Source organism: Dufourea novaeangliae, unplaced genomic scaffold (genome assembly GCF_001272555.1).
Source record: "Dufourea novaeangliae isolate 0120121106 unplaced genomic scaffold, ASM127255v1 scaffold81, whole genome shotgun sequence".
Classification (NCBI taxonomy): domain Eukaryota; kingdom Metazoa; phylum Arthropoda; class Insecta; order Hymenoptera; family Halictidae; genus Dufourea; species Dufourea novaeangliae.
In genome coordinates this window covers 240598-265067 of record NW_015373973.1, presented here as the reverse complement: position 1 = coordinate 265067, position 24470 = coordinate 240598, and the positions used below count along the sequence as shown (strand labels likewise).

General features: G+C 48.5%; 2 protein-coding genes across 2 annotated transcripts; one reads left to right on the top strand and one right to left on the bottom strand.

Annotated features, from left to right (window-relative positions):
- Positions 1–444: 444 nt before the first annotated feature.
- LOC107186867 (exosome component 10) lies at positions 445–3770 on the bottom strand. The gene is made up of 6 exons (XM_015574819.1): positions 3403–3770; positions 3071–3316; positions 1486–2994; positions 834–1366; positions 610–766; positions 445–536 (listed from the first exon to the last, which is right to left on the bottom strand). Exons 1-6 carry the CDS (start codon positions 3526–3528, stop codon positions 483–485), a joined length of 2625 nt encoding a protein of 874 aa, XP_015430305.1. The 5' UTR covers positions 3529–3770; the 3' UTR covers positions 445–482.
- A 1018-nt stretch (positions 3771–4788) lies between these two features.
- LOC107186928 (serine-rich adhesin for platelets) lies at positions 4789–24105 on the top strand. The gene is made up of 14 exons (XM_015574897.1): positions 4789–5021; positions 9805–9917; positions 10275–10474; positions 10557–11027; positions 11135–11648; positions 11747–12851; positions 12936–13292; positions 13377–13831; positions 13934–14230; positions 14357–14392; positions 14911–15083; positions 19286–19320; positions 19405–23552; positions 23617–24105. The coding sequence occupies exons 2-14, from the start codon at positions 9820–9822 to the stop codon at positions 23681–23683; spliced, it is 7956 nt and encodes a 2651-aa protein (XP_015430383.1). The 5' UTR covers positions 4789–5021; positions 9805–9819; the 3' UTR covers positions 23684–24105.
- The last annotated feature ends 365 nt before the right edge of the window (positions 24106–24470 follow it).

The window sequence follows — 24470 nt, the reverse complement described above, 5'->3', positions numbered from 1 at the left end:
ACAGTTTAGTTAACACCGTTACAAGAGAGATCATTTTCCCTGTTCAACTTCAGGTTACATAAAGAAATAACTCCACGATTCGATCTTCTAACGGAAGTTTACGAAAAAAAAAAAAAGCGTTCGAAACATGACGTTTCGATAACACTGATTACATCACCAAGTTCAAACGAAACAATTTTTCAAGATGGATTCTGTTCTCATTCATTCTGTGGCATACTTTTATACAATGCTCTCATGTATAATTTGAAAGATTCAAATAATGGAGTACAAGAATATGCGTCAAAAATTAAAACAAATACTTGCTTCTAATACCGAAGTACCCGGTTTATTTTCGTGTAAAATATACGCAGCAATATATCTTGAAACACATGTTATTATTTTACGTCATTTGTACATGATACAAAAGAAATTATAATCTTGTATGTATATGATATCTAGGTTTATATAACTACAATAAATCTGCAATTCCAATTTATTGCACTCTATATATTCAACTTTTGCTTCTTTCGCTTTCGTCTTTTATCTGTCTGCTTTGTCTACAAATGTAAACAACGATATGTTAGTTTTCTTTATTTTTCATATTATTGTAAACAACATACATTGTCTTACCATTGTTTGTTGAAAGTTCGCTTGCTTCGACATGTTTGCACTCCCTCCTTGGAAGCTATTAAAATCTACCTGTTTGTAATCAAATGTTCTCGATGGCATTAAACCTTTCTGCGCTAGTTCTTTAATCATGCGCTTTTTGTCCCCTTTTTTCCTTTCTCTGAAAATACATTTAGGAAAGAAACAATTACGGTTAACTGAATGATATAAATATAGTGTGTTCTCACCGAATTGATTTCGTGGTATCATCGTCTTCAAATTGTGCTTGAATTCTGGCTAAACTTTCATCCGTCCTCTGTTCCCTTGTTGAACATTCCTCGACTTCCAATTCATTTTTAACACTGCGCGTACTTATGGTTCCCAATGATGGAACTGGTGTTAGTAAATTATCATTAGTCTTCTTTTGCGTTTCACTTTGCTTCCTAATATTTGAATCCCTTTTCCTTTTTCGACCGTGCATTTGAACCAAAGGAACTTGAACTGGTTTCTTTGGAAGTGTAGTCACACTTTCTGCTACTATACCCTGAGAAACTTGTTTGAAATGTTCGTGAACTCTGCCTTTACTTTTCGCTAATTCTTCTTCGTCTTTCTTGATTTTATTTAACTCCTGTTCTTCATACTGCTTCTGTCTTTCCCTTTCCCAAGCTTCCTGTTGCGCTACCATGGGTATAACACGTTTATATTGTTCAAATGGACTAACAAATACAAACTTTTTCTTCCTAACATTCTGTTGCTCGCCCTCATTTGCCATTCCTTCATCCTGAAATAAGATACAAAAAATTGCAATGACTAACGTTGTAGCGATATGTACTTAATTCTTTAACCGAAACGTAAACTACGACCATTGCCACGCTCTACCGCTTACAATTTTCACTTTACCTCAGATGTGACTGGACTATCGAACACTGTAACCGAATGTTCCACCACAGTCTTTGATACTAATGTTTCCGATAAAGTATTTTTGTCTAATAAACATGGTAAATCAGCCCTTGCTTCCATGCCGCTTGGAATATCATGTGGAGAATACATCCAAGCTTCCGAATTTGTAATATTATTCCTCTGAGTTAACCTTTGTCTGAGATCTTCGAGGATTGGTTTGATAAGCGGCTGTTCTCGAGCCTTCAGTACGATTTTGTGTAACTTTAGTAGATTTTGACGAACCAAGGGAGGAATAGGATTACAACATGCAAGAATTCCTTGCATTTCACGAGGTAACGTTTCGGCTATGTTCAAGAGCATGTGATTCGGTAAAACATAAGCAGTACTATCGTCTTCTTCTCTGGCTGTCAAGTCCCTCCACTTGTGTAATTCTCTTAAAGCGTAAAGCTGTTTATTATTGAACATTTTTTGACTCTTTCTGTACAAATTCATGCAACTTTCCTCCGTCCATACAGGTTTTACATAAGTTTTTCTACATATGTCTATACTTCTGTCATAAACCGCTTTCAAAATGTTAGTCTGCCCATTGGCAGCATCTATCAAAGCATTCCTCAATATATCTTTTATGTACAATAAGTAATGCGTATCCTCTCTGGCGTATTTTTGAAGTTCTTCTGGTAAAGGCCTTATTCGCCAATCAGCCAATTGGAAATGTTTGTTTGGATCTATATTACAATAGTGTTTCAACAAATACGCCAAACTCAAATAAGGCAGATTGAGTTGTTTCGCGGCTTGATGCGTGTCAAACATATTTACGACGTACAGAGATAAGTCACGTTGGAGCCACTGAATATCCAAATCTGCGCCGTGAAACACTTTTAAAATTGTCGGCTTTGTGAAAATTTCGTTCAACTCATGAAGTTCAGACCGCAACGACAATGTATCGACTATATAATCCGTATCTCCCGTCGATATTTGCATTAAACAAGTTATTCCTTGAAAAGTTCTGTAGGAATGATGTTCTAAATCCACAGCAATTTCCTTATACCGTTTCAGATCTTCTAATAGCAATTTCATGTCGGATGGATTTTCGATTGTTATCAATGGCGTTTGCTCCAGAAGTTTATATTTTGTCGGTTCAGATTTTTTTAGTTGACTATCAGAAACTTTAAACATGTCCAATTCGTATTCATACGGATGATTGAAAGTTTCTCCGTTCTCGCCCTCTTCTAGATAAATCGCTAGTGGTTTTAACGAATTTGGTTTGTCTTTAATCCTAGGACACCAAGGTTTCGAACTGTTATCGATTTTGTCCTTGAACATTAACTGCGGTCTCTGAACATTTTTACCAGCGAGTAAACGAACAGGTTGTACGCTGTCGGTCGTTTGGGATTCTCTAGAAGCCCGCTTGTTCCAACTGCCATTAATCGTTTGTTTTCTTGCCTGTGTTACTACTAGTTCTACTTCCGAATTTTTGGAAATACCAGATTCCTCGTCCATCAATGCGTTCTGCGATAAGTAATATTTCGAATTAGTCACAAACACTGCGTACTGAAAACTTGTTACACAATTGAAAAAGACTTACAGCTCTGTCTAAAAGTATATCGTTTGTTTCCAGTAGAAGGTCAAACTTTTCTTCTGTATCACGATTGAAAACATTGCTCTTAATACCTGCTGTGCCCAGGGTGTGCTGCATAACGCTTAATAACAAAGTGACATTTCTGTCTTTGGCAGCAAGAAAGCTGGGAAAGCACGAGTAATAATTATAATTTGATTCAATTGGTAAACTATTGGCAGCCTTAATTCCAGCTCGTATAGCGTCGAATGCATCCTGAAAGAAGACAACATGTAATTCGTATCGAACTGATGGAATTTATAGTAGATTTTTCAAAGTGAATCGTTTCGATAGCAACGTACCTGAACATAATCGTCAAATTTCGAGTATCCAGATACAATTTGGTTAGGTTCGTGGCGTTCGGTTTCCTGCGTGGCATTGTCCAACGACGTCTGACAATTTCCACTCCAATCCTCCGTTGGATCCATGATCGATCCTAGTTTGATCTTCGCTTAAAGGTGATCAGCACTGCAGAATGAACGCGCAAAATAATATTGGTCCACATTGGTCGTCGTTGAACGCAGTGCGCAGAACGTAACCTAACATTCCGTGCTATGTACTCACGTTAACGATCATTAACGATAGTCAACGAGCACCAATGAGCACATTCACGACAGTTGAGTCAGACTGAGTTCACGATGGTTCACGAAACAAGCAGAAACAAGCATGAATTGGCTATATATAGGCGCTGTAGGCCTTAGCAGGCACAGACGAAATATACGTATGATGGATCTATATATGTATCATTTGGTACATTACATCTCACGGGACCTCATGTCCTATGTCCTGAAATACCGATTCTGCACTAAATGAGAGAATTTTTAATCCAGGTACAATATATAGGTACAATCTTCATTTTTCAGGTTTTCCGCGGTTTTTAGAATTCTAAAAATGGCGGGAAAACTGAAATATCGAGAAATTGCTCGATTTATGGTAACCATTTGGTGACGGAAATGGGAACTAAATCTAGAACTCTTGATTTAGTTCCCTGAATCGTTTCCCGCGCTTTTTGTCAAAGTTCTAGATTTTGGCATTAACAACATCGATCTTAGGTCCATGATTAGCAAGAACAGAATGTACTGTATACATACTTCGTTCGTATCGTGTATGATGCCAGTGTGATTTGACGGTTTGACGGCACGAAATGCACGAGTTTCTTGCATTTATGTGATACTATCAACGTTTAAGAAATGTAACGCTATGGAATAATATACATATGTATACTCGGTGAACTAGGAACATGCATGCTATTCTACATACTCCTGATATTCTATTAATTACGCAATTCCTTTCTGATATGCAATGTAAGTTACACTCGTTTTTCAATTTTTCTGTATTTACGGGTATGGTTTACTTGTTTTCGTATTTCTTGAGTCCGTTGTATGTATATGTACATGAAGAATGTTTGCTTTCTCGCGTGGAGGTTGTTTTTACTTAAAGAAAACTAACAGCCACGTAGGCATCGAATCGTAATGCAAACAGCGAAAATAATGGAAACAGTTTAGTCGTAGAAACATTATATTTTCGAAATCGAAGTCGTGACAGCGTGTTTTTCCGTACATGATGACAAGTATAAGAAAGTACCGAGTACATATACGTATGTATTTATTTACCAGGATCGCGTAGGAATCTAACTTGAAACGCAGTTCGGCATTCAAGTCCAAAATTAGTAAATAAAGATGGTGGCAGCGCGTGAGCCGTGTGCCGTATCGTCACGCGAAAAATGTCTGGTAAAATGAAGTGGAAACGGAGAAGGTTCGCGATCTCTCAGAAAAATTCGAACGTTGTAAAGACTTAACGATCGAGTCCAGCGTAGAGACGATAATAACAGTGTAAATAGTGTTTTTTCCTCTATACATTTCCCCGGGAGTGAATAGCAGCCGCAAAAAGAGGATAATTTGGCTCCAGAGTTCACCGTAAGGTACAAATTCTCGCTATTTTTAGATTCTATCCGAGTGTCGATTCTCATTGAGAGCGTCGGCTCGTCCCTCCCATCGGCGAGCACGAGTACCGTGAACGAACGTTTACCCTTTAATGAAAAAACGTTACGACTTACGACGCGTCCGTGGATTTAGTTTCGTAGGCGTTTTCGATTACTCAATATGTAATGCGCGAGACCGAGGCCGAGGAACGGTCTCTCGGCTGTATCGAAATCGTTCGAGACCGTTCGAAAAACGTTTCAGTACCGTTCCATCCTATCCCCGAATAACCTCGCAAGAAAACTTGTTTTCCGGCCATATCCTCGACGATGCAGCCCAAGACGATCAACGGATGTTCCGAAAGATCCCTTCGAAATATCAGAATGCTATTTTTATCGATAGGAACCTACATACCGTGGTACGCGGTTCAGTAGTCGCAAACGGTTCACCAATACGCGTACACGCACACTTCGGCACAGATTTTATTCAATCGAAATGATAGGCCACACGACTCTTAGGACCGATCAACGCTTTACGAATTTCCCGATTCCTCCGTTAATATTTACATACTTACGCTTTCGTTACTCGCGGTCTACTCGAAGAAACGATATTCGAGTGTTTGTTCAACGATCGGTCTGGATCAAGTCAGACGATACTTACTCTATCGTCGTCATGTAGTACTTGCCAATACCATTGGCCTACTCTCACCACCGTCGTTGTTATTATCCGATTCTATCTTTTTCGGTAACCACTTGGAGAATTTGGTACTTAGCCCTTTAAGATACTGGCAACAAGATCGAAATATTCATTACATTTATTACCTTCTACTCTATTTTATTTTGCAACCACCAGTCAGAGTCGTTGGACATCGTTGTCTCTTTTCGATTCTCGACATTCGACTCTCGACTCTCGGTACGGTGATATGTATGTAGATATTTCAAAATTTCTTCCAACGTCGATTCTCGCGGAAGTTGCTAATCGTCGACGGTACATCGTTCTTTTCTCGTTTCTTTCTCGAACGCGTGCGTTTAACGTAATACCTCGAAACGTTTCTCGGCCGAAATAGCTCAGATGTCCGGATGATCGCGAACGATATTCACCGAGTCTATTAATTGTTCGTGACTCAAACTTTTGTCGCAAGAAATCGCGATCCACGCGTACAATCACCCGCGCTCGACGCACAGAAGTTCATTCATGTATGCAACGCGAGTCCCGCATAGGAATAATAAGGGTTTTAATAATAACGCATGAATCACGAGATACCGTACAAGTTCTCGCGGATGAGGTCACGTTCGAACGACATCCGTCGCGTCGTCGCGTCGATTCGATACGCGGCGAATACTTTGGAGAACTATTATAGTTATTTAGTAGTTCTGCGCGTTCGAGGGTAAGAAGGAATTTCGACCGAAGATTCGAACGACACAAACGAAGCCGTTCCTAAAACGGTTTTCTTGACCGCGATAAAACCGGGAGAAAAGGCGAAAACCAAGCAAAGGTTTGTTGTTGCTTTTGCTTTTGTTTCTTTTTTGCTGCAAGCAGGCGAGCTCGGTTCGGCGAACTGAAATTCCTACGCGGGAGAATCGACTTCCGTTCGCGATACATACATAAGTACGTCGAAACTACAAAAGACGACGCGCGTTTCTCGTCGATCCGTTGATCATTCGAGCGCGCAAAAGTAAATTTATCTTGGCAGATTTTTGGAAGGAACACTGCCAAACGGCGCCTTACCATGCATTGACCCAATAGTTCGCGAGCGCTTCCTCGTCAAGATTTTCATTCGAGAACGATAGAAAAGTTTCGTGAAAATTTCGCGAAAACGGAAACCTCGAACGAAAGCATATTGTGCGATCGAAGGGCAAAAATCGTTTGTTTCTTCTAATTGGCTGGTTGAATTTATCCCGCGTTCTTGCGGACTTCGCGTTGACAGTAGTATTTTAGACACGGTCTAAAAATACCGAGTAAAAATGATCGTGACCTGGCTAGTCCACGTTCCTTGGAGCATTCACATCGAAATTGTTCAGCGACAGAGGCTGTCTTTACCGTTCCACGTTGCATTCGCGGCTCGCATCGCGTAGAATCGTTTAAAAATTCCGTCGGTTCAGAGAATCAGCTCGAGGGAAGCTGCTTCGGTGTGCATAAGGATCGAGCTACATAGTCGGTGCTTCTGCCACGCGTACCAACTGACCCTTTTTTCTGGGTCCTCGAAACGAAAGTCGCTGGTACAAACGATATTTCGCGGAGTGGCGGGCTCGCGAGGAAAAGACCGACGACGAATTAAACGGGACAGAAACGCACGAGGAAATGGAAGTCATTAGGACATCAGCCCTGAAGCCTGGTCTGCCCACGCGGCGCGGCGGGTCTACGCGCTCGCTAAAAATATCGAAACGCACCGATCGAGTATCGAGAACGAGAACGCATACGCGCACGTGTTTCGTTTCTCGGAGTTATACATATATGTATACTCCACCGATCGGACATAACTCGCAATCGGATCATCGGAAAAACGATTCGGCAAAACCGTCCTTTCGATCATTGGCCGATCGTACGAGTTATAGCAATACCTATCCTAATTTTTGTCTTGTCATCTTTCCGCGATTATCGGTGCATTTCGTGCAACATGTCAATGAGCAAGGTCTTCGTGAGGCGGCGTTCCGTTCCGTTCCGTTCCGTTCCGTTCCGTTCCGTTCCGTTCCGTTCCGTTCCGTTCCATTCGAAGAAGATCGTGGCGCTAACACGATAATAGATCGCGTAAAGCTGGCCTAGCGTTGGCGATCGACTTTGAGGCAAATTGGCAAACTGTTCGTCTCGTGCCACCTTTTCGATTTTCATCGCTCAGTTTAGAAGAGTTCGCGCCAACACCGAAAACCGGAAGCATCGTTGAATGTACGAGACAGTGGAAACCGAACAACCGCGCGATTTTCATCATCCTCGAATAAAGAATCGACCGTATGGAGACCACCGTCGGCGCGGTCTAGTCGATAAAACCGGGCAGGACGATACTCGTCGCATTTCGCGCCATAAAAGGCTTTCGACCGGACGCGTTGCCGATACTCACGGTCCGCGTATCGGCAGACGGGAAAGACGAGCGCCTCTGCAAGGTCAAACGCGTCGTCGAACCGTGTATAGTGTAAAGGCTCGCGATGCGATCGGGGAAGAAGTTTCGAGCGTACGCGCGACGGCGAGAACCTCGTGACGCGACATTTGGCAGAGTTTGAGACTGCGAACCTGATGTCTCGCTTAAATCGGATTGTAGCATTTTGGCGTGCTTGACGGAATTCACTCGGAAAAGAAATTCGAGCGCGTCGGCCTAAGACGACGCGTTGGAAAATGTGACTGTTCGATGAAACGGAACGGAATAGACTACGGGCCCTCGATCTGGAGCAAACTCGTGAAAGGAGGTACATATACGTGATCGTTGGGAAAACGAGCTTTTACCGAGTCCTTTCGCATTTTCTGGGAAACTTGTTATCGTCTGGTCTCGCTCGGTTCGTTCTGCTCGTCGAGCAGAGGCGACTGGCCAGCACGAGTATACGTACATATATGTATTTTGCTGGACAGCCTCGTTTGAAAACCGAAACGAACGAACGAACGACCGGCGTGGCGGTCATATTATCCATATCGCGGAGCATTAATAGCCAGCTCGCGCGTAACGTCGACACCGCGATACATACGTTGCAGCAGCTCCGTTAAAATTACATAGAACTTCTTTCCGTGGAGGTTGAGCTGCTTCGATGCCACGGCCGAAACCTTGTCCCGTCCGTTTCGATTTCCGATACGGAAAACGAGCTTTCGCGTCGATCACGAAAATCTTTGAATTAAGCGGAACAAGATCGAAATTCTTGATTCCCCTTTTTCCACCCTGCACTATCATCGAATTGCGACTTCGAATGAGGGTTCAACGTACGGTTACGTATCGATGAATGACCGCTGGGAACGTGGCATGTTTTTCTTTCTTCGAGGAAACGAGAAATGGTCTGACGGTACTCGCGGAAGAACGAATAATCTTTGCCAGCTGGAAGCACCTTTCGATATGATTTTAAGAAGTCGATCGATTCGTTTCCTTCTCAGTGTTGCGAGAGCAGCCGACGAAAGGGCGAGAGACAGCTACTTGCTTACACGAAAGAATCGTCGTGCATAAGATTCGGTTCGGTTCAATTCGGTTCCATCGTGCGTTTCGTCGAGGAGGCGAGCAACGCGGCGGGGCCATCCATCGCGGGGCGGGAGAGACGCACACCGACGACGTCTCGACACCGAAAATAAACTCGCCGCGCGTTTCTTCGCCTCTCTGTCCTTCCTTCTTCGTTGGACCGCGAGCTCGATAACCGTACCTCGTCGCTACCACCGCCACCACCGCCACTCACCGCCACTCACCGCCACCTCCGCCGTCGCGATCCTCGATCGCGTGCGTCGAGCTCGTGGCCCAAACCGTGATCCAGCCGAACTCGACGGACTGCTTTGAAAAAAGGTTCGCGCCACAACACCAAAAACACCCTCTTCTCGTCCCTCGTCATTCTCTTCCCACGCGTTAACCTTTCGACGATCCAACGCGGCCAACTCAGGTCATTCCTTTCTGCCTTCCTTCCTTCCTTCCTTCCTTCCGTCCTCTACAAACATGTTTCTTCGACAAGATTCTTGGAAATATCTGTGTGCTTTGATGGAAAGGGCTCGCGCGATGGCGAGAAACTAAAACGACGAAACGATCGAAAGTCGAAAGGAAATTTTGGAAAACTAAACTCGACGGGTTCTCTTCCATGGTCAAGCTACACCGAAACATTTTCTTTTCAGATAAAAGTAAGAAAAATGGTTGTCGGCGAGGCGAGCATACACAATATAATGGGAGGCATGGAGAGCACGGGCGGGGTGCGTCTTCACAATCACAAACGGAAACTGAAGCAGAGGTACGTCGATCGAACAAGATCGTGTAACGGGAAACAAGGCAGAAGGAGAAAGTAAATTTCGAGGGACCGATCGAAGATTGATCGGCTCTCGAACGATTCAGCGATAATCGGTCGGAAACTTTGAGATTCTCGCGATCGCTAGATACATACCCGGTTGAACGTATATGTATTTCTAATGTACATAACGCGACCACCGCATTGTTCGACGTGTCGACGTTTCGACGTTCCGACGTTCCGACGTTCCGACGTTCCGACGTTCCGACGTTCCGACGTTTCGACGTAGACGAATCGCATAGATTCGATGCGACGCATCGCATCGCACCCTCAAACGTGTTCCGTTTGTTTTCTTTCGTTCAGGTTCGACATCATCAAGAAGCTCGGCCAAGGTACTTACGGCAAAGTTCAGCTGGGCATAAACAAAGAAACTGGTCAAGAAGTGGCGATAAAGACGATAAAGAAATGCAAAATAGAGACGGAAGCTGATCTGATAAGAATACGAAGAGAAATTCAAATAATGTCGAGCGTGCAACATCCAAACATCATTCACATTTATGAAGGTAAACTGAAAACTTGTCGATTATCGTCGCCACGGTTCGACTGTGTAACTTGATATTCGTAACCGTGTTTCTTTCGTTTCAGTGTTCGAGAACAGGGAGAAAATGGTGCTGGTAATGGAGTACGCGGCCGGCGGTGAGCTCTACGATTACCTGAGCGAACGCAAAGTCTTGTCGGAGCACGAAGCTCGTAGGATATTCCGACAGATAGCCACCGCGGTCTTTTATTGTCACAAACATAAAATTTGCCATAGAGACTTGAAGCTGGAAAACATATTGTTGGACCAAGTTGGAAACGCGAAAATAGCGGATTTTGGACTGTCGAACGTGTTCGACGAGCAAAGACTGTTGAACACATTCTGCGGCAGTCCGCTCTACGCGAGCCCGGAGATCGTCAAGGGCACCCCGTATCATGGGCCGGAAGTTGACTGCTGGAGTTTGGGGGTTCTTCTCTATACATTGGTTTACGGTGCCATGCCCTTCGATGGGTCCAACTTTAAACGACTAGTCAAACAGATCTCCCAATCGGATTACTTCGAACCGAGGAAACCGTCGCGTGAGTTTTTCTTTCTCTTCTCTCGTCGCATAGCGTCGCGTTAGTCCGTTTCCGACTTTCGGTTCCGAGAGTAAAGAATAGTAAAACCGTTAACGAATTCGTTTCAGCCGCCTCTCCTCTCATAAAGGATATGTTGACGGTAAGTCCCGGCAAGCGAGCTGACATAGAAAAGATATGTACCCACTGGTGGGTGAACGAGGGTTACGAACAAAATTGTCTGGACATCGCGGAGGAGTTGGCTGCGCAAACCCCGGTTCGACTGGATTTGTTGCTTTCGTTGGTACCACAGTCGGCCAGCGCGGAGAAGCTAGTGGTGGGCGATGACCGTCAAGCGGCCGGGGACGTCGCGAACAACGTGTCTTCCGAAACACTGGTTCCCACTAGGTGCCATTCGGTCGGCAGCTTGATGGAGATCGATCGAAACAATTCCGACAGAAGAATAAGGGAGCTAATGGAGGAGGAGCCGCGTACCGCACCGGCTGCCGGGGACGCAAAGAGGAAGCTCGAGACAACGCCGTCGATGGACGAGACGGCCGCCGCTGGTGTCAAGAGAAAGGAGCGGTCCAGGAGAAAGGAGCGAACCGACGAGAGAGAACCTAGAACGTATAGATCCGCGTCCAGGTAATCGTTTCCGTTCTCCTCCACTTTTTTTGTTCTATCATAGTCTTTCCCGTCCCGGCTCTTTTACGGTGGTTTAACGGTGGTTTACACGTGTACAGGCATCACTCGGCCCCGATTCCAAACGCTATCACCGAGGAAGCCATGGAAGTGGATCCAGTTGTGCCCGTTCCGACGAGCAGCACAATCCTCGTCGACCCGAGTGGAGCGGAATCTACGGCTGTTTCCTTGGAGTTGATCAAAGAATGCAACGAGAGGTCGCCCAGCAAGGAACGAAGCGGAATGCCGGTGACCGCGTCCCAGAGACAACAGGAACCGATCGATCATCCGTCCATGGAAAACAATCTGAGAACAGCCGATCGCGACGACAAACACCCACGGAACGAGGTCGAGAAATCGCTCGACAAAGGATACCGGGAAGAACCGACTTCCGGCGTGGTTTCCGTGAACGCGGAGAATCTCGGGATGACGCGCGACGAACGACCGATCGTTCCAAAGACCGCTGTATCGTCGAGCGAGACAGCTGTGAACGACAACGACGATAACGCGGCGGCATACGCCTCTCAAGACAGTTTGGAAGCCACTCAACGAGAGTTCAAGAAACTGAAGGAGAAGGCACTGTCTCTCGACTCGGAGCTCGCGGCTGAAACTCGAGACGTTCCAGCGAAGACGTTCGAGAGGAGGCGCTCGAAGATATTTGAAACCGCGGAGAAGTTCAATCAAATGGCGTCTGGCGTCGAAACCGAGAAGCCAAAGAAAATCTTCATTCCTGGCGTTAACGTGGGAGGAGCGAAACGCGTGTTCGAGAGGAAAGCTAGTCTCTCTTCTATCGGCGCGCCTCCTCCCGCGAAGCCCAGCGCGTCCAAAGTCATCATCGACGTGCCGACCGACAAAAAGATCGAAAAATCGAAACAGCCGCGAGACGTTCGAAGCGGGGAACCGGACGGGGTGGAGCTGGAAGAGGCGAAGAAACGTGCAGTCGATATAATAACCGGAGCGATCGGTAAACCGCCCGTCCAGAGGAGAGTGAACGGATCCCCGCCGATGTCACCGCCCGGCCAGGATGCTGCCGAGAAGCTACCGTTGAAGATACCCGTTGGAACGAACGATCTGCGAACCGCCACGGTATCCGTTTCCACGCCTGTCGATAGCAACTTTACATTCGATGACAAATCCTTCGATACGGCGAACAAGCCGACAGCATCGGTAAGAACAATCGCGGAAAGAGAACATGCGATTCATGTTCAATTCGTTTTTCTTCGACTTCTCACCTTTTGCTTTCGCTTTCAGATCTCGAGCGTTGCCGCGACCGTCAACGACGACGGGGAGGACTCGCAGCCGGACGAGCCGAGAATGTCCAGCAAAATGGAGATAACTCTAAAGAGCGCGACTCTGCCGAGACCGCGGAAAACGAGCAAAGCCGAGATCTCGTTGTCAGGGACAAAGTCGTCGGAACCTGTGGCGGCGTTCAGGTCCGAGCTAGAAGCGAAGATCGACGCGTTTCAACCGCAGAAGCTGCGAACACAAAGGTCCGAAGTGGCCTTCCCCGTTGCGGCCGCGATTCCACACTCGAATCGAAGCGCGAGTTTGGAGCCGGACACCAGGCCGAAGAATCTGGTTCCGAAGGAGAGAATAATACCGATACAGGCGAGTTAAAATTCTGTTTGTTTGTGTTTTCTTCTGCCCCGACGGGATCGAATGTAACGCGGACGATCTGGCTGGTGATTACAGATGGAAGGGGACACCGTGCGATCACAGTATTCGTCGACGCCGACGACCCCGCCGCCGCAGCAGCAGCAGCAACAACAACAACAACAACAACAACAACAACAACAACAGCCAGTGTCCGCGCCGAAGCCACCGATGCCACAAAGATCAATGTCCCAGCGATCGGGATCGCTGTCACGTCAGTCGACTGCGGACTCGGATACCGACAGCGCTTTGGGATCTACTACGCTCGGTCCGGAACCGATCAGAAAAAGTCCCAGAGAATACATAATTCCGATTGCTGTGGAGGGCGGTGGATACGTGACGCCGCGGTCGGGTAGCGTGGAACCAGAGAGTAAAACCGGTACCCCAACTAGCGCGAACGCGCCGACGAGGTCCAGGTTCGGTAGGCCCCGAAGAATGAGCTCCCTGTTGTCGGACGCCAGCGAGGACGAATCTCCATTCTCGACGTTGCACAGGTGAATCAACAGTCTCCAGATTCCTCCTCTCAGATTTCCAGTCTCGATTCCATTCATCCTCGAAGGCGAGAGCCGGTTAACCAGATTCGTTGCACGTTTTAGGGACAGCGAGGATCTCCTACAGAGGCACATGCATCGACTGAGAAGCTCTCGACCGTCGAGGCAACCGTCGGAACACGCGGACAGCTTGTCCTCCGGCGAGGATGACGACGACGACGGGTTCGAGTTGCTCACGGCCGAGAATCTCTTTTCCACGCTGCTCTCCAGAGTGAGAAGCTTGACGCAGAGACTGAATGTGGACGACAACCGAAACGCTGGTTTCCCAAGTTCTCGACTCTTTGGAAGACTAGGATCGAATTCGTCGCCAGCGTTTTGGGCTCTCAATAAGCCGTTATCGAGGTAAATCACCAACGTGTGTTCGTGCTTTATTTTTCTGCCATACCACGTGAAATTTACTTGTCCGCGTCTCATTGAGATTCGATATTCGTCATCTAATCGGAACGATTCGACGCTTGTTTGCGCAAGCTACCAGACGTATGTCGAAACGAGGACCGTGACTACGTGAGTCCAATTGTTACAACAACTTTAGAACAATGTAGTGTATGCCGATTATTTTATAAGGTAGTGCAACGCAACACGATTACCTCTCTCCCGGTTAAACACGTCCCTGTTTTGAACAGCTTCGTCTCGTTCGCCTCCTCTTCGCGAGACCTCCGACGTCCGAGAGACAGAACATCGAGGTGGTGCGCGGATAAATAAATCGGCCTGAAATACTTGCCGACGTTGCGTGTACTTACATCTCGACACCCTACTCCACGAGTCTATGGAGCTTCGTCTTAGATCCTATTGTCCGTCGTTCCCGATTCCGATCAAAAATTCCTCCGTTCCTGTACGATCGATCGACTATTCGAGACACGGATTCGCGCAACTGCGAAGAAGGTCATCGGTACCGATCGGTTTCAGTCTCGAAGAGTAGTCGATCAGCTAGTTCTTAACGTGGAACGCGTTGATAGACTCGGGGACTATGCTTGCTGCAAAAGACGCGCGTATAACGGAAATTTGCTTTGTTGCGCGCACAGGCGGTTGACGGAGTCTCAGTTCAGGCATTCGCGGAGCCGCGACGGAGACGTATTCTCGAGAAAGGATTCCGTCGACTCCTCGACGAATCCCGGAAGCCCGAATAGCCCAGGATCGCATAACACCTCTGCGAGGGAAACCGTCTTTGACATCGGCAGCAACACCTTACCAAGAGGTAAGTCGAACCGAACCGAGTCGAGCCGAGTCGAGTGCCATACGATCGTTCCACGAATTCAACGTGAAACTGCGTCAAACTGAGAAAACGAAACCTCGGTACCCGGTCTATTGGTCGACCTTTTGCGTTCTCTGGCTCGGATTCGTGATTTCCATCGTCCAAGGGCTAACGGTCCGAGTCACGAAACGATTCGTTCAAACACCAAAATTTTCTTGTCAAACAACACTTTTGCCTGGACCGCGCGGTACCACGCGACGACGAATGTTTTTTCACTTTGGATTCGAGCGATTCGCGACTTCGCGGAAGCCGTGATATCTCTTCGCGTGAGCCGATTTCCAACGAGTCGATTCTTGCCGATCGGTGAAATTCGATCGCGAATCGAACGAAATTACCAAACCGACGCTCCTCGGAAGAAGCTTCCACAAAGTCGCAACGCGATAATACTACCGCGTCGCTCTTTATTTTCTTAGTGATTGAAGTCGAACTTTAGTCGCGCGAGAAAATACTGAATGTTATTCAGTATGCATCTCCTAGTACCTAGCTGTTGTCGAGTCGTTGATAGACAGAGCACATCTTTTTCTTTACTTTTACCGATTTGCCTCTTCTCTTCTTACTTTTTACATCTTTTTCTTCGACTCTCTGTCTCTCCCCCCCCCCCCCCCCCCCGCAATCATTCGTTGTATCACCGAACCCTCTACCTTTTATTCGCTCGTCGATGAGATATTTTTCCGATTTTTTGATTGCCTGAACATGTTTTTGCGACTTTTTCTACTAACCCACTTAGAATAGATACATACCTAGACGGTTCATGTTTGGCACAGGTGGGTAAACGTTTCGGTAATTTGTAATCGAACGAAGCAGAAGAACGCGAGAATGAGTTTCAGAAAGATTAATTCGATCGTTAGAATCGATCCGCTCATTTTCACGGGAATCGTGCGATCGACCGTTTGTCTATTTATTTAATAGCTCACATTTCTTCCGTTCCATTGGAGAGGTGCTGGGAACGGGATCGCGTACTTTCAAAAAAAACGCGAAAGATTTTTCCAGATTCTGAAGCGCATGTCTTGCACGATGTTCCTCGCAAAAACAAAATATACCTGCCTGCTGTTCTCTTAGAGACTTTTCCGTTGCACTTCCAACTGTACGCGAACGACGAGTCGGAGAGTTCGCCGGTCGCGATAAGAACGTTTCGAGATAGAAGATTTTCGATAGCAAAATTACTCAGAGACGTAACTTCTCATACTTTGCCTGACATAGAACCTCGTAATACGTAATACGCAGTAGTAGCGATTTGCGATGTTGTTGCTGATTTATACATTATCCTATTAACACGAGCAGCCGCAATTCATTTGTCTTATTTAATTTATCAAGTGTATACTAAAGTTTATGGCATGATTGCACATCAAATCCATGTACGCGCACGAACACACGAGGAAATTCGGTTCTATACTATCCAAGACAGAATCCATCTTCATCAAAATCAATACTCATGCATCCACTTCACGTCTATCGTCGACTCTTCAATCAGCGATCAAAAGGAATAAACTGTTTGCCACCGTCGATCACTCTCGGACAGATTATATTTTCGGTATACTTACGCACCGTCGACAATATGTAACGTTGACAATTTTCACGTTCATCCACCAACTCGCGGGAATAGTAAACGCCGTTCGTTGTTCATCGGATATCTCGAGTCGAACGAAAACAACGATGTTGACTGATCGAAGAAAAGCTTTTTGCCTTCGAGATGCCGGGGGGCGCGAGATGTTTGAAAAATAAGCTAAAAACAAATGTGTTCGATCGCAGAGAACGGTGCCAGCGTGAACAGTTTCGTCGACGCGACACGCTTGCATATACGACACGACACGACACGACACGACACGATACGATACATACATATACATATACATATACATATACATATACATATACATATACATATACATACATACGTTGTTCGTGGTTTGAAAATTTCAGGTCCGGCATCGTTCTCCTCGAGACTAGATCGACTCACGAAACGTATTGGTGCGGATAATAATCGAAAATATATTCTAGAGAATCACGGTGGAATCCGTTTTGTTACACGTGTAATTGACGGTCTTTTCTGACGGTTGTTGCAGCGACCGTACGAGTGACTCTACGTAGGCGGGCAGACGGTAATCCCCAGTAGACAAACCAAGTTAGGTACTATGCTCTACACTCTCTATCAAGCGAACGCGACGATCCGGTCGCACGAACGCTACACAATTCTCGTCGATTCCGTCGATCGATTGGCCACGCTCGACGGAATACGGGATGTCTCGCGCGATTCGACGATTCGATGCTCGTTCGTTGTCTCGTTCGCGAAATTACCGACGACAACACACTCTATCGCGGCAGAGTTCTTTAACCTTTTTCACTCGTCGCGATTTTGGGATTCTTTTCCGGTGCTCGATCGTTTGGAACGAAACGATCCGAAAACGTGTTTTTGAACGGGTACAAGCACTAACCAAGTTCTCTTGCGCGTATCTTTGTTTCATTATGTACACCGTACGTAAGCCGAGTCGAGTCGAATCGAATCGAATCGTTCGAGAAACGCCACGACCGGGAGGAGCACGATATACGCGAGAACAAAACCACTAGACTGGACGGACGTACGAGTCTGTCTTCGGTTCTTACCGATCTGTCGAGAGAAGAAACGAAAGGGAACGATAAAAGAACCGAGAATTGGATTCGACTCGCAGCAACGGTATAAGTACGTGTATAGTCGCGTGTCTAAGACTAAACTCGGCGACGGATCTAACGGTTTTCGTCGCGTTTCCAAAACAATACTAAACTCGTTGCATAAGAGAAAGATTTCTACACACGTTCAGACAAGATATCTCGAGGAATCATCGTGCATACAATATGGCGGAGGAGCTAACCCCTGTTTGAGATGGCTGATATTTGTTGTGTTTTTAAGAGTTTAAATAACAGCGTTTTATTACTTCACGTTGTCTCGGCATGCTTTGATAATGCTACTATATTGTATTTAATGTATTGTATACTGCATTACTTGCGACTTAAGTTGACAGATTTGACGCGTTGTGATTTAGAGACCTAAGACATCGTGGAGTATACTCGTCTAGACGTGTTGTTCGAGCACGAGGGCTAATTTCCCAGATTGGATTCACCCGCAGGAATCGCATGACGTGGCGTCGCGTTACCATGCCGTTATACATACATCTATTCGATTAAAATTATATTAAATATTTGAATGCTCGCGAAAGCTTTTGCGAAAACAAGCCCTCGCGATCGGTTCCACGTGTTCGACTCCGTTCGAGACCTATAACAACTTCTCTCACGCATATAGCAAGCCTACATATTTGTTCGCTGCATGTAATCGTAATCGTTCGACGAGTATACGAGTTCACGTTCGACGATTTGTCGCATCAACGGTCGCGTGTACGTGTATGTACGTATGTGTATGTGTGTGTATACGCGTGTATGTTCCGCCGTCGACTGTTTGTCGATGCGTTTAGATAGATTTCGACCGAGGGTCGTCGTCGTTTTCCCAGCAGCGATCGTCCTTGGACCTTTAAGTGCCAGATATCGAATCGGCGACGCTTTACCCCGTTTAACCGCGCCCGAATCGCGTAAATTTCGCTTCCAAATAAACAACTCTCGAATGATTCGATTCAGTCTGTCCAAAGCGTTTCTCTCCGTCTTTTTCTTTGTTCCTTCGTTCTCTGTCTCTCTCTCTCTCTCTCTCTCTCTCTCTCTCTCTCTCTCTCTCTGTCTCTCTTTTTCGCCAACTGTTCTCTTCACTGGTTGCGAAAAAAGAAACGGTACTCTTGAAAAGACTAATGTAATCAGCGTGTACCAGATGTAGATTCGAAAAGTGCGAAAGCAAACGAATACGGGCGCGGTCTAAAGCGGAAACGGTGGTGTCGTCGTAACGCGTACGAGCAACAGTGTATGCTAGAACCGTGTCTCGAGAGGTTTCTTTCGCCGGTTAAGTTTATTTATTAATTCTCCAAGAAAGATTTTATATAAGAGAAAGCAAGGCAAGCAACGCGTTGCAACATGTATGTAGAAATAAAAGGAGTGTAAATACGGAGGAGATCGAGAGTATTTTGTTGGCTCGCATCCCGAAACTGACCACCCGTCCCGAACGGAGAGCAGACCCCTAGAATCGTGTCCTGTTTCGAATTTGCGTAGACGTTATCTAAATCTTTTTCCAGATAAAGTAGAACGCGAAGACGCGGAAGCGGAACCGGTCACGGAAACAGAGACGGAGACGGAGACGGAGTCGGAACCGAAACCGGCGGCTGCGGAGGCGGAGTCGGAGGCGGAGGCGGAGGCGCGAATCAGCAAAGAAACACAGGAATCGGTGGAGCAAAGCTTCACGCCTAGTCTGGCGAAACGGCTGAGCAGATCGTTCATCGAGCAAACCAGACGATCTCTACCCTACGAGACGCGATACCGTCGCTTGTCCCCCTGCAGGGAGTCGCGAAACGCGTTGTTCCTGGACTCGTCCGAGGCCGGAGACCGTTCTTCCGAGTCCACCGTGTCCGATCAAACCGAATACAAGGAACACCGACCGGCGAACAATGTCGTGCGACGATCGAACAGCTTGTTGGAGTCGAGCGGCAGTCGAGAGGGATACGGATGCCGTGGATCGCCGAGGAGAAGCGTTAGCCTGTTCGACGACGACATCGACGTCGATCGCGAGAGCAACGAACGCGGCGAGGATTCGTTGCAGACGTTGTTTGCCCAGCACGCGAGCACTCTCGGTCGAAAGTACAAGGAATCAACACCGTCCGGTACGACCGGCAAGCATCGCAGGGAAAACTTTCGCTCGTACAGGACGGACAAGATTCAAGAGGAAACGGCCGACGACGCGTTCGCCTCGTCGTGGAAGTCGGACCCGGAGAACCAAGAGAATCACGCGACCGAGAACAGTTCCGTCTCGGATTGCGCGTCCGCGAATCTGCCGGATGCGATGTCCAGCGTGTCGACCAAATCGTACGACACGTCCCCGACGACCGAGTCCTCCTGGAACGCGCTCGACTACAAGTCTTCCTCTTCCGCCACCGCCGCTGCCGCTGCCGCCTACGTTCCCAGATCGGATCCGTCACGGAGCTTCGAGAACAGACTACTCGCCGCTGAAAATTTAATCAAGGAGTCGAAGCTGAGGAACCTCGGACCGAGCAGGTTCGACCCGAATCTGAGCTCGAGCTACAGAGACACCGACAAGTGCGAGAAACAGTCGTTGATCTCGATCGGTGAAACGGGCAACTGCTCCTCGATGGTCGCGAAACGACGAACCTGCATCCCGAGTTTACGGCTGCGATCCGGTTCGCTGACCAGAGAGCCGACGTCGGCCGTGGATCGTCGGAAGTCGTTCGCCGACACGCGAGACCTCGGTTTCACCGCGGCGCGAGCCCTCACACCGGAAAAGTCGATCCTGAGCAAGCTCTTCAAGTCTGCCGGGAACCGCGAGAACGATTCGAAGGAGAGAGAGAAAGAAAAGGAAAAGGAAAAGCCGCAAAAGTCGAAACAGCACAGAATATCGCGATTCCTGCGTCCTGACTTTTTCGACACGCCCAGAGAGGAGAGTCGTTACGCGAAAGAGAAGGAGGAACGAAAGGCGGCGGAAAACGAAAGACGTAAATCCCGGTTTATGAGACGAAAAACCGAGAACAGATCGCAGGAAACGAAAAGCGGCGTGGAGCAAGAAAAGCGCGAAAAGGAGCTGAAGAACGAGATCAACGCGCTCAGAAAGGATCGCCGACCGGAAGAGTCTGCGGATGTGAAGACGGAGAAAAACTCGCCGCCAAAGGAAACGGTCGAAACGAGGAAGATCGAGGAGAGACGCGGTTCGCGAAACAGCTTCTTGCACTCGTTGGAGAAGAAACTCGAGAGACTTCGTTCGAGCGAGGAAGTCGTTGCCGCGACGACGAAACCCGTGGCGAACGGCGGAATCGCGAACGAGTCCCGCGAGTTCTCCGCTCCTCCCGGTGAACGACGTTCGGCCCCCGAAACCGATTCTCTCCGGAAAGCCGCCAGCGTCGAAGATGTGTCCGCGAACAAGCCCGTCGGACGCACCGCTAGGAGCAAAGTGTCATCCGTGCTGGGGTTGTTCAAAAGCGTGGACACGAAACAGATTGCGGGCCCATCGCGCGTTGTCGCGCAAAACACCATTCTGAGCAGGCTGAAGAAAAGCCCGCCAAAATCAACGAAGCCAGACACCACCGTAGCTTTCGGCGATGACGCCTCGTCGAGTAGCGGCGGCGGCGGCGGCGGCGGCGGTAGCAGCCGGATACCGACCAAACTCGGCGTCAAAGCAGACTCGAAACCGACCAAGAGACTCGTTGGGGAAAAGCCTGGGTCCGAGTCTCCGAAACGTTCACCGCCAAAGGAGAAAGCTTCGACCGTGAAAGAGAAAACAGGATCGAGCGAGAACGGCTCGAAGAGAACCTCGCCGAGCACCGAGATCGCGGAGGAGTTCGCCGGTGAGAAGAGAGCGACGGAACTCGCCCGGGAAGATCCCACGAACGGCGCAATCGACAAGAAGCTTCTAAAAACTAGAAAAAATCGATCGTTGGTGGAGAACGGCTCATCCGCGGAAACGGCAAAGCGCGACGAAGCGGAAAAGAGAAACACCGTGAAAAACAACGACACGGACGGGACGCTGAAGAAGAGGAAGAAGAAGCCGACGACGACCACCACCAACACCACCACCGCGACGACGACGACGACGACGACGCGAACGGTGAAAAAGATCGCGAAGAAATCGTCCGACGGTTCGGACGAGAAACCGGACGAGACCGGGAAAACCGCGAAACCGCGAGTAAAGAAAAAACTTGGGCACACCGGCGAAACGAGTTCCGAGTCGACCGGCTCGTCCGGCGCTGCTGCCAAGACAGTCGTCGCCAAGACCAAGGAGAACGGTGTCGACTCGCAAACGAACGGGAGAACATCCGCGAGGTCCAACTACGGGGACGCGAAAACCGCCGCCGTTTCGTCGAGAAAGCCGAGCCTCGATAGCCCCGGCGAGGATTCAATCGTGCTCGATGCGAAAAACGGCCTAACAAAAGCACAACAAGAGTCGCAGCGCGCAAACCGCAGCAACTTGAAGCTCGACCTGACGAAAATACCCCAACACTCGTTCAGAAACACCACGCCGAAAAAGGAGTCGCCGAAGTCCGAGTCACCGAGAATCCCCGGTGAATCTCCGAAGGCGGCCACCGACAAGCTGATGGAATGTCTCTCGAAAGTGACGCACCGCGCCAGCATCACCGGAAACAAGATCATCATCGACAAGCCGTTGCGCGCCAAAGACGTCGCCGAGTTGAGGAAAGAGGTGACGGAGTGCGCGAAATTTCTCGAGAGTCGTGCCGAATCCGGCAACGACGAGTCCGCGACGATTTCACGACCGGCGGCCGATCTGCCGGAAGAACAGGACAACGGAAAATCCGTCGGAACCGAAACGGATCGGACGGAACCGTCGAATAATCAACGGACGCCGCCGTTGCTCGATCGTTACACGAACGAGCCGTTCTCGCCCGTCGACGAGCCCGAGAGTTTCGACTCGTGGTCGGTCAGCTCGACCGAGCTGAACCACGCCCGGGCCGACCTTCACTCGCCAACGTCCCCGTCGCATTCCTTGTACGCGAGGTCCGACAATTCGGAATCGGTGATCGATCGGATCCGCAGGCGGAGCTTCTACTCGCGGTTCAACGACAGAAGGAGACCGTCGCTGACGGCCCCCCCGCCTGGCCTCGGGCTGTCGTCGAGCAGCGTCGCGTTGCCGCGAAAGTACAGCTTCAGCGGGCACAGAGAGCAACGGGATCGCAGCAAGTACGTCGGCCTCGGCACGGTCTCCTTGGCCAGGCACGCGGATCGTCGGTCCAGAAGCTACGACCTGTTCGCCGACGACGGCATCGTCGCGCGTAACAGTTTCCTCGACAGATCCCCCCGATATTCCGACGCCACGACCTCGTCTTCGTCCTCGTACATCGCCGATCCGAGATCCTCGATCGAGCACCTGCCTCCCCTTTCCTCCTCCTACGATCCGCTCAGAAGATACATCCGATCGCCGACCTTCGATCTGTCCTCGTCTCGGGCGAGGTATCACAGCGTAGACTTTCCGATCGACGCCGATCTGGAAAGCTATCGGAGCCCGGTATCCGGCTTGCCGAGCGAACCAACCACGGTCGGCTGTTTCGCTTCCTCCTCCTTGCCGCGGAAATACAGAAGCTCCGCGTCCGAGCCGAAAACGGTCGAGTATTACGAGGAGCTGTTGGCTCCGACCGGCTCGGATTACCTGCAGATTAGGAAGCTACCGATGAACCTCGAGTACCCGAACAGATGCGAGAACGGCCACTACAACGGAGGAACCGTCGATCTACGTTCGAGCGGCCCGAACCGCAAAGGTCACACGGAGCCTGCCATTGTCACGGATCTTCTCGAGCAGGACGAGGAACGATCCACCGAACGGAGAAGGTAACTCTATCGTAAACTTTTTTCACCTGTGCAGATTTCAAGACGGCGGTTCGTCTGTTTTCAGGAGCACGAGCGGAATGTCGTCGACATCCACGGAACCACCGACCACCTGCGCCAACGATCACAGCTAATTCGTTCCGTCGCGAGACCATCCTTCCCATTCGAAACCAACACCCTTCGAACCGCGATAACCGAAATGTTTGTCGGTCTCTTGGACGTTCGATCGTCGCGTATCCCGCATCACCGAAGGCACCGAAGAGAGCCATTCTCCTGAAAAACGATCACGTTCTAGTCCGTCGTCGCGCAACTTGACCAAACATTTTCTAACGCGACGATGTTGTTGTTAACGGGAATTGTTCCCCTTCACCCTTATTATGTATACCGTCCACGCTGTCGAAGAACTGCTGCGAGACTGGTCGCAGTGATCTCGTTCCTACCCGAAATCTAGTCACCAAAGGTTCTTCGTAACGCGTGGAAGGGAAACGCGCGTGTAACCGTTACCAGTTCACCTTTTTCTTTTTCCCCTTCGTTCCTTTCCTTTTTTCTTCTTTCTTTTTCTTTTTCTATCGTTCCTTTTCAAGAGACGCGAGTAAGTGTATACGCGGCGTCCCGACCGATACCGGTCTCCTCGTCACCGCGACAAACTTCGTGCCACGATCTTGGCTCCAGTATTTATAATAGACATACAAGTGAAGGATATTGGCAGTTCAGGGTACCGCCCGTTTGCACCGACCGAGGGCACCGAAATTCCCGCGCCGCTGCAATGCTTGCGTGGTTTTCGCCGATAGTTTCTCGAGGCTTCGAGTTGTTCGCACGAACGATTTGCTCTCGCGACCCAGCGAGTTCCGTGTTAAACTCGTTCCCGCGCGGATTCGAACGGACGCACGCGTTTTTGCGACCGCGATCGCGAGGTGGAGA

Excerpts from the sequence above, each read along its gene's own strand:
- LOC107186867 (XM_015574819.1), bottom strand. The coding sequence starts at position 3,528 with ATGGATCCAACGGAGGATTGGAGTGGAAATTGTCAGACGTCGTTGGAC. Across the intron at positions 3,317-3,402 it reads AATTTGACGATTATGTTCAG|GATGCATTCGACGCTATACG; the intron begins GTACGTTGCTAT and ends GTCTTCTTTCAG. Across the intron at positions 1,367-1,485 it reads ATAGTCCAGTCACATCTGAG|GATGAAGGAATGGCAAATGA; the intron begins GTAAAGTGAAAA and ends ATCTTATTTCAG.
- LOC107186928 (XM_015574897.1), top strand. The coding sequence starts at position 9,820 with ATGGTTGTCGGCGAGGCGAGCATACACAATATAATGGGAGGCATGGAG. Across the intron at positions 10,475-10,556 it reads CATCATTCACATTTATGAAG|TGTTCGAGAACAGGGAGAAA; the intron begins GTAAACTGAAAA and ends CTTTCGTTTCAG. Across the intron at positions 13,293-13,376 it reads AGAGAATAATACCGATACAG|ATGGAAGGGGACACCGTGCG; the intron begins GCGAGTTAAAAT and ends TGGTGATTACAG.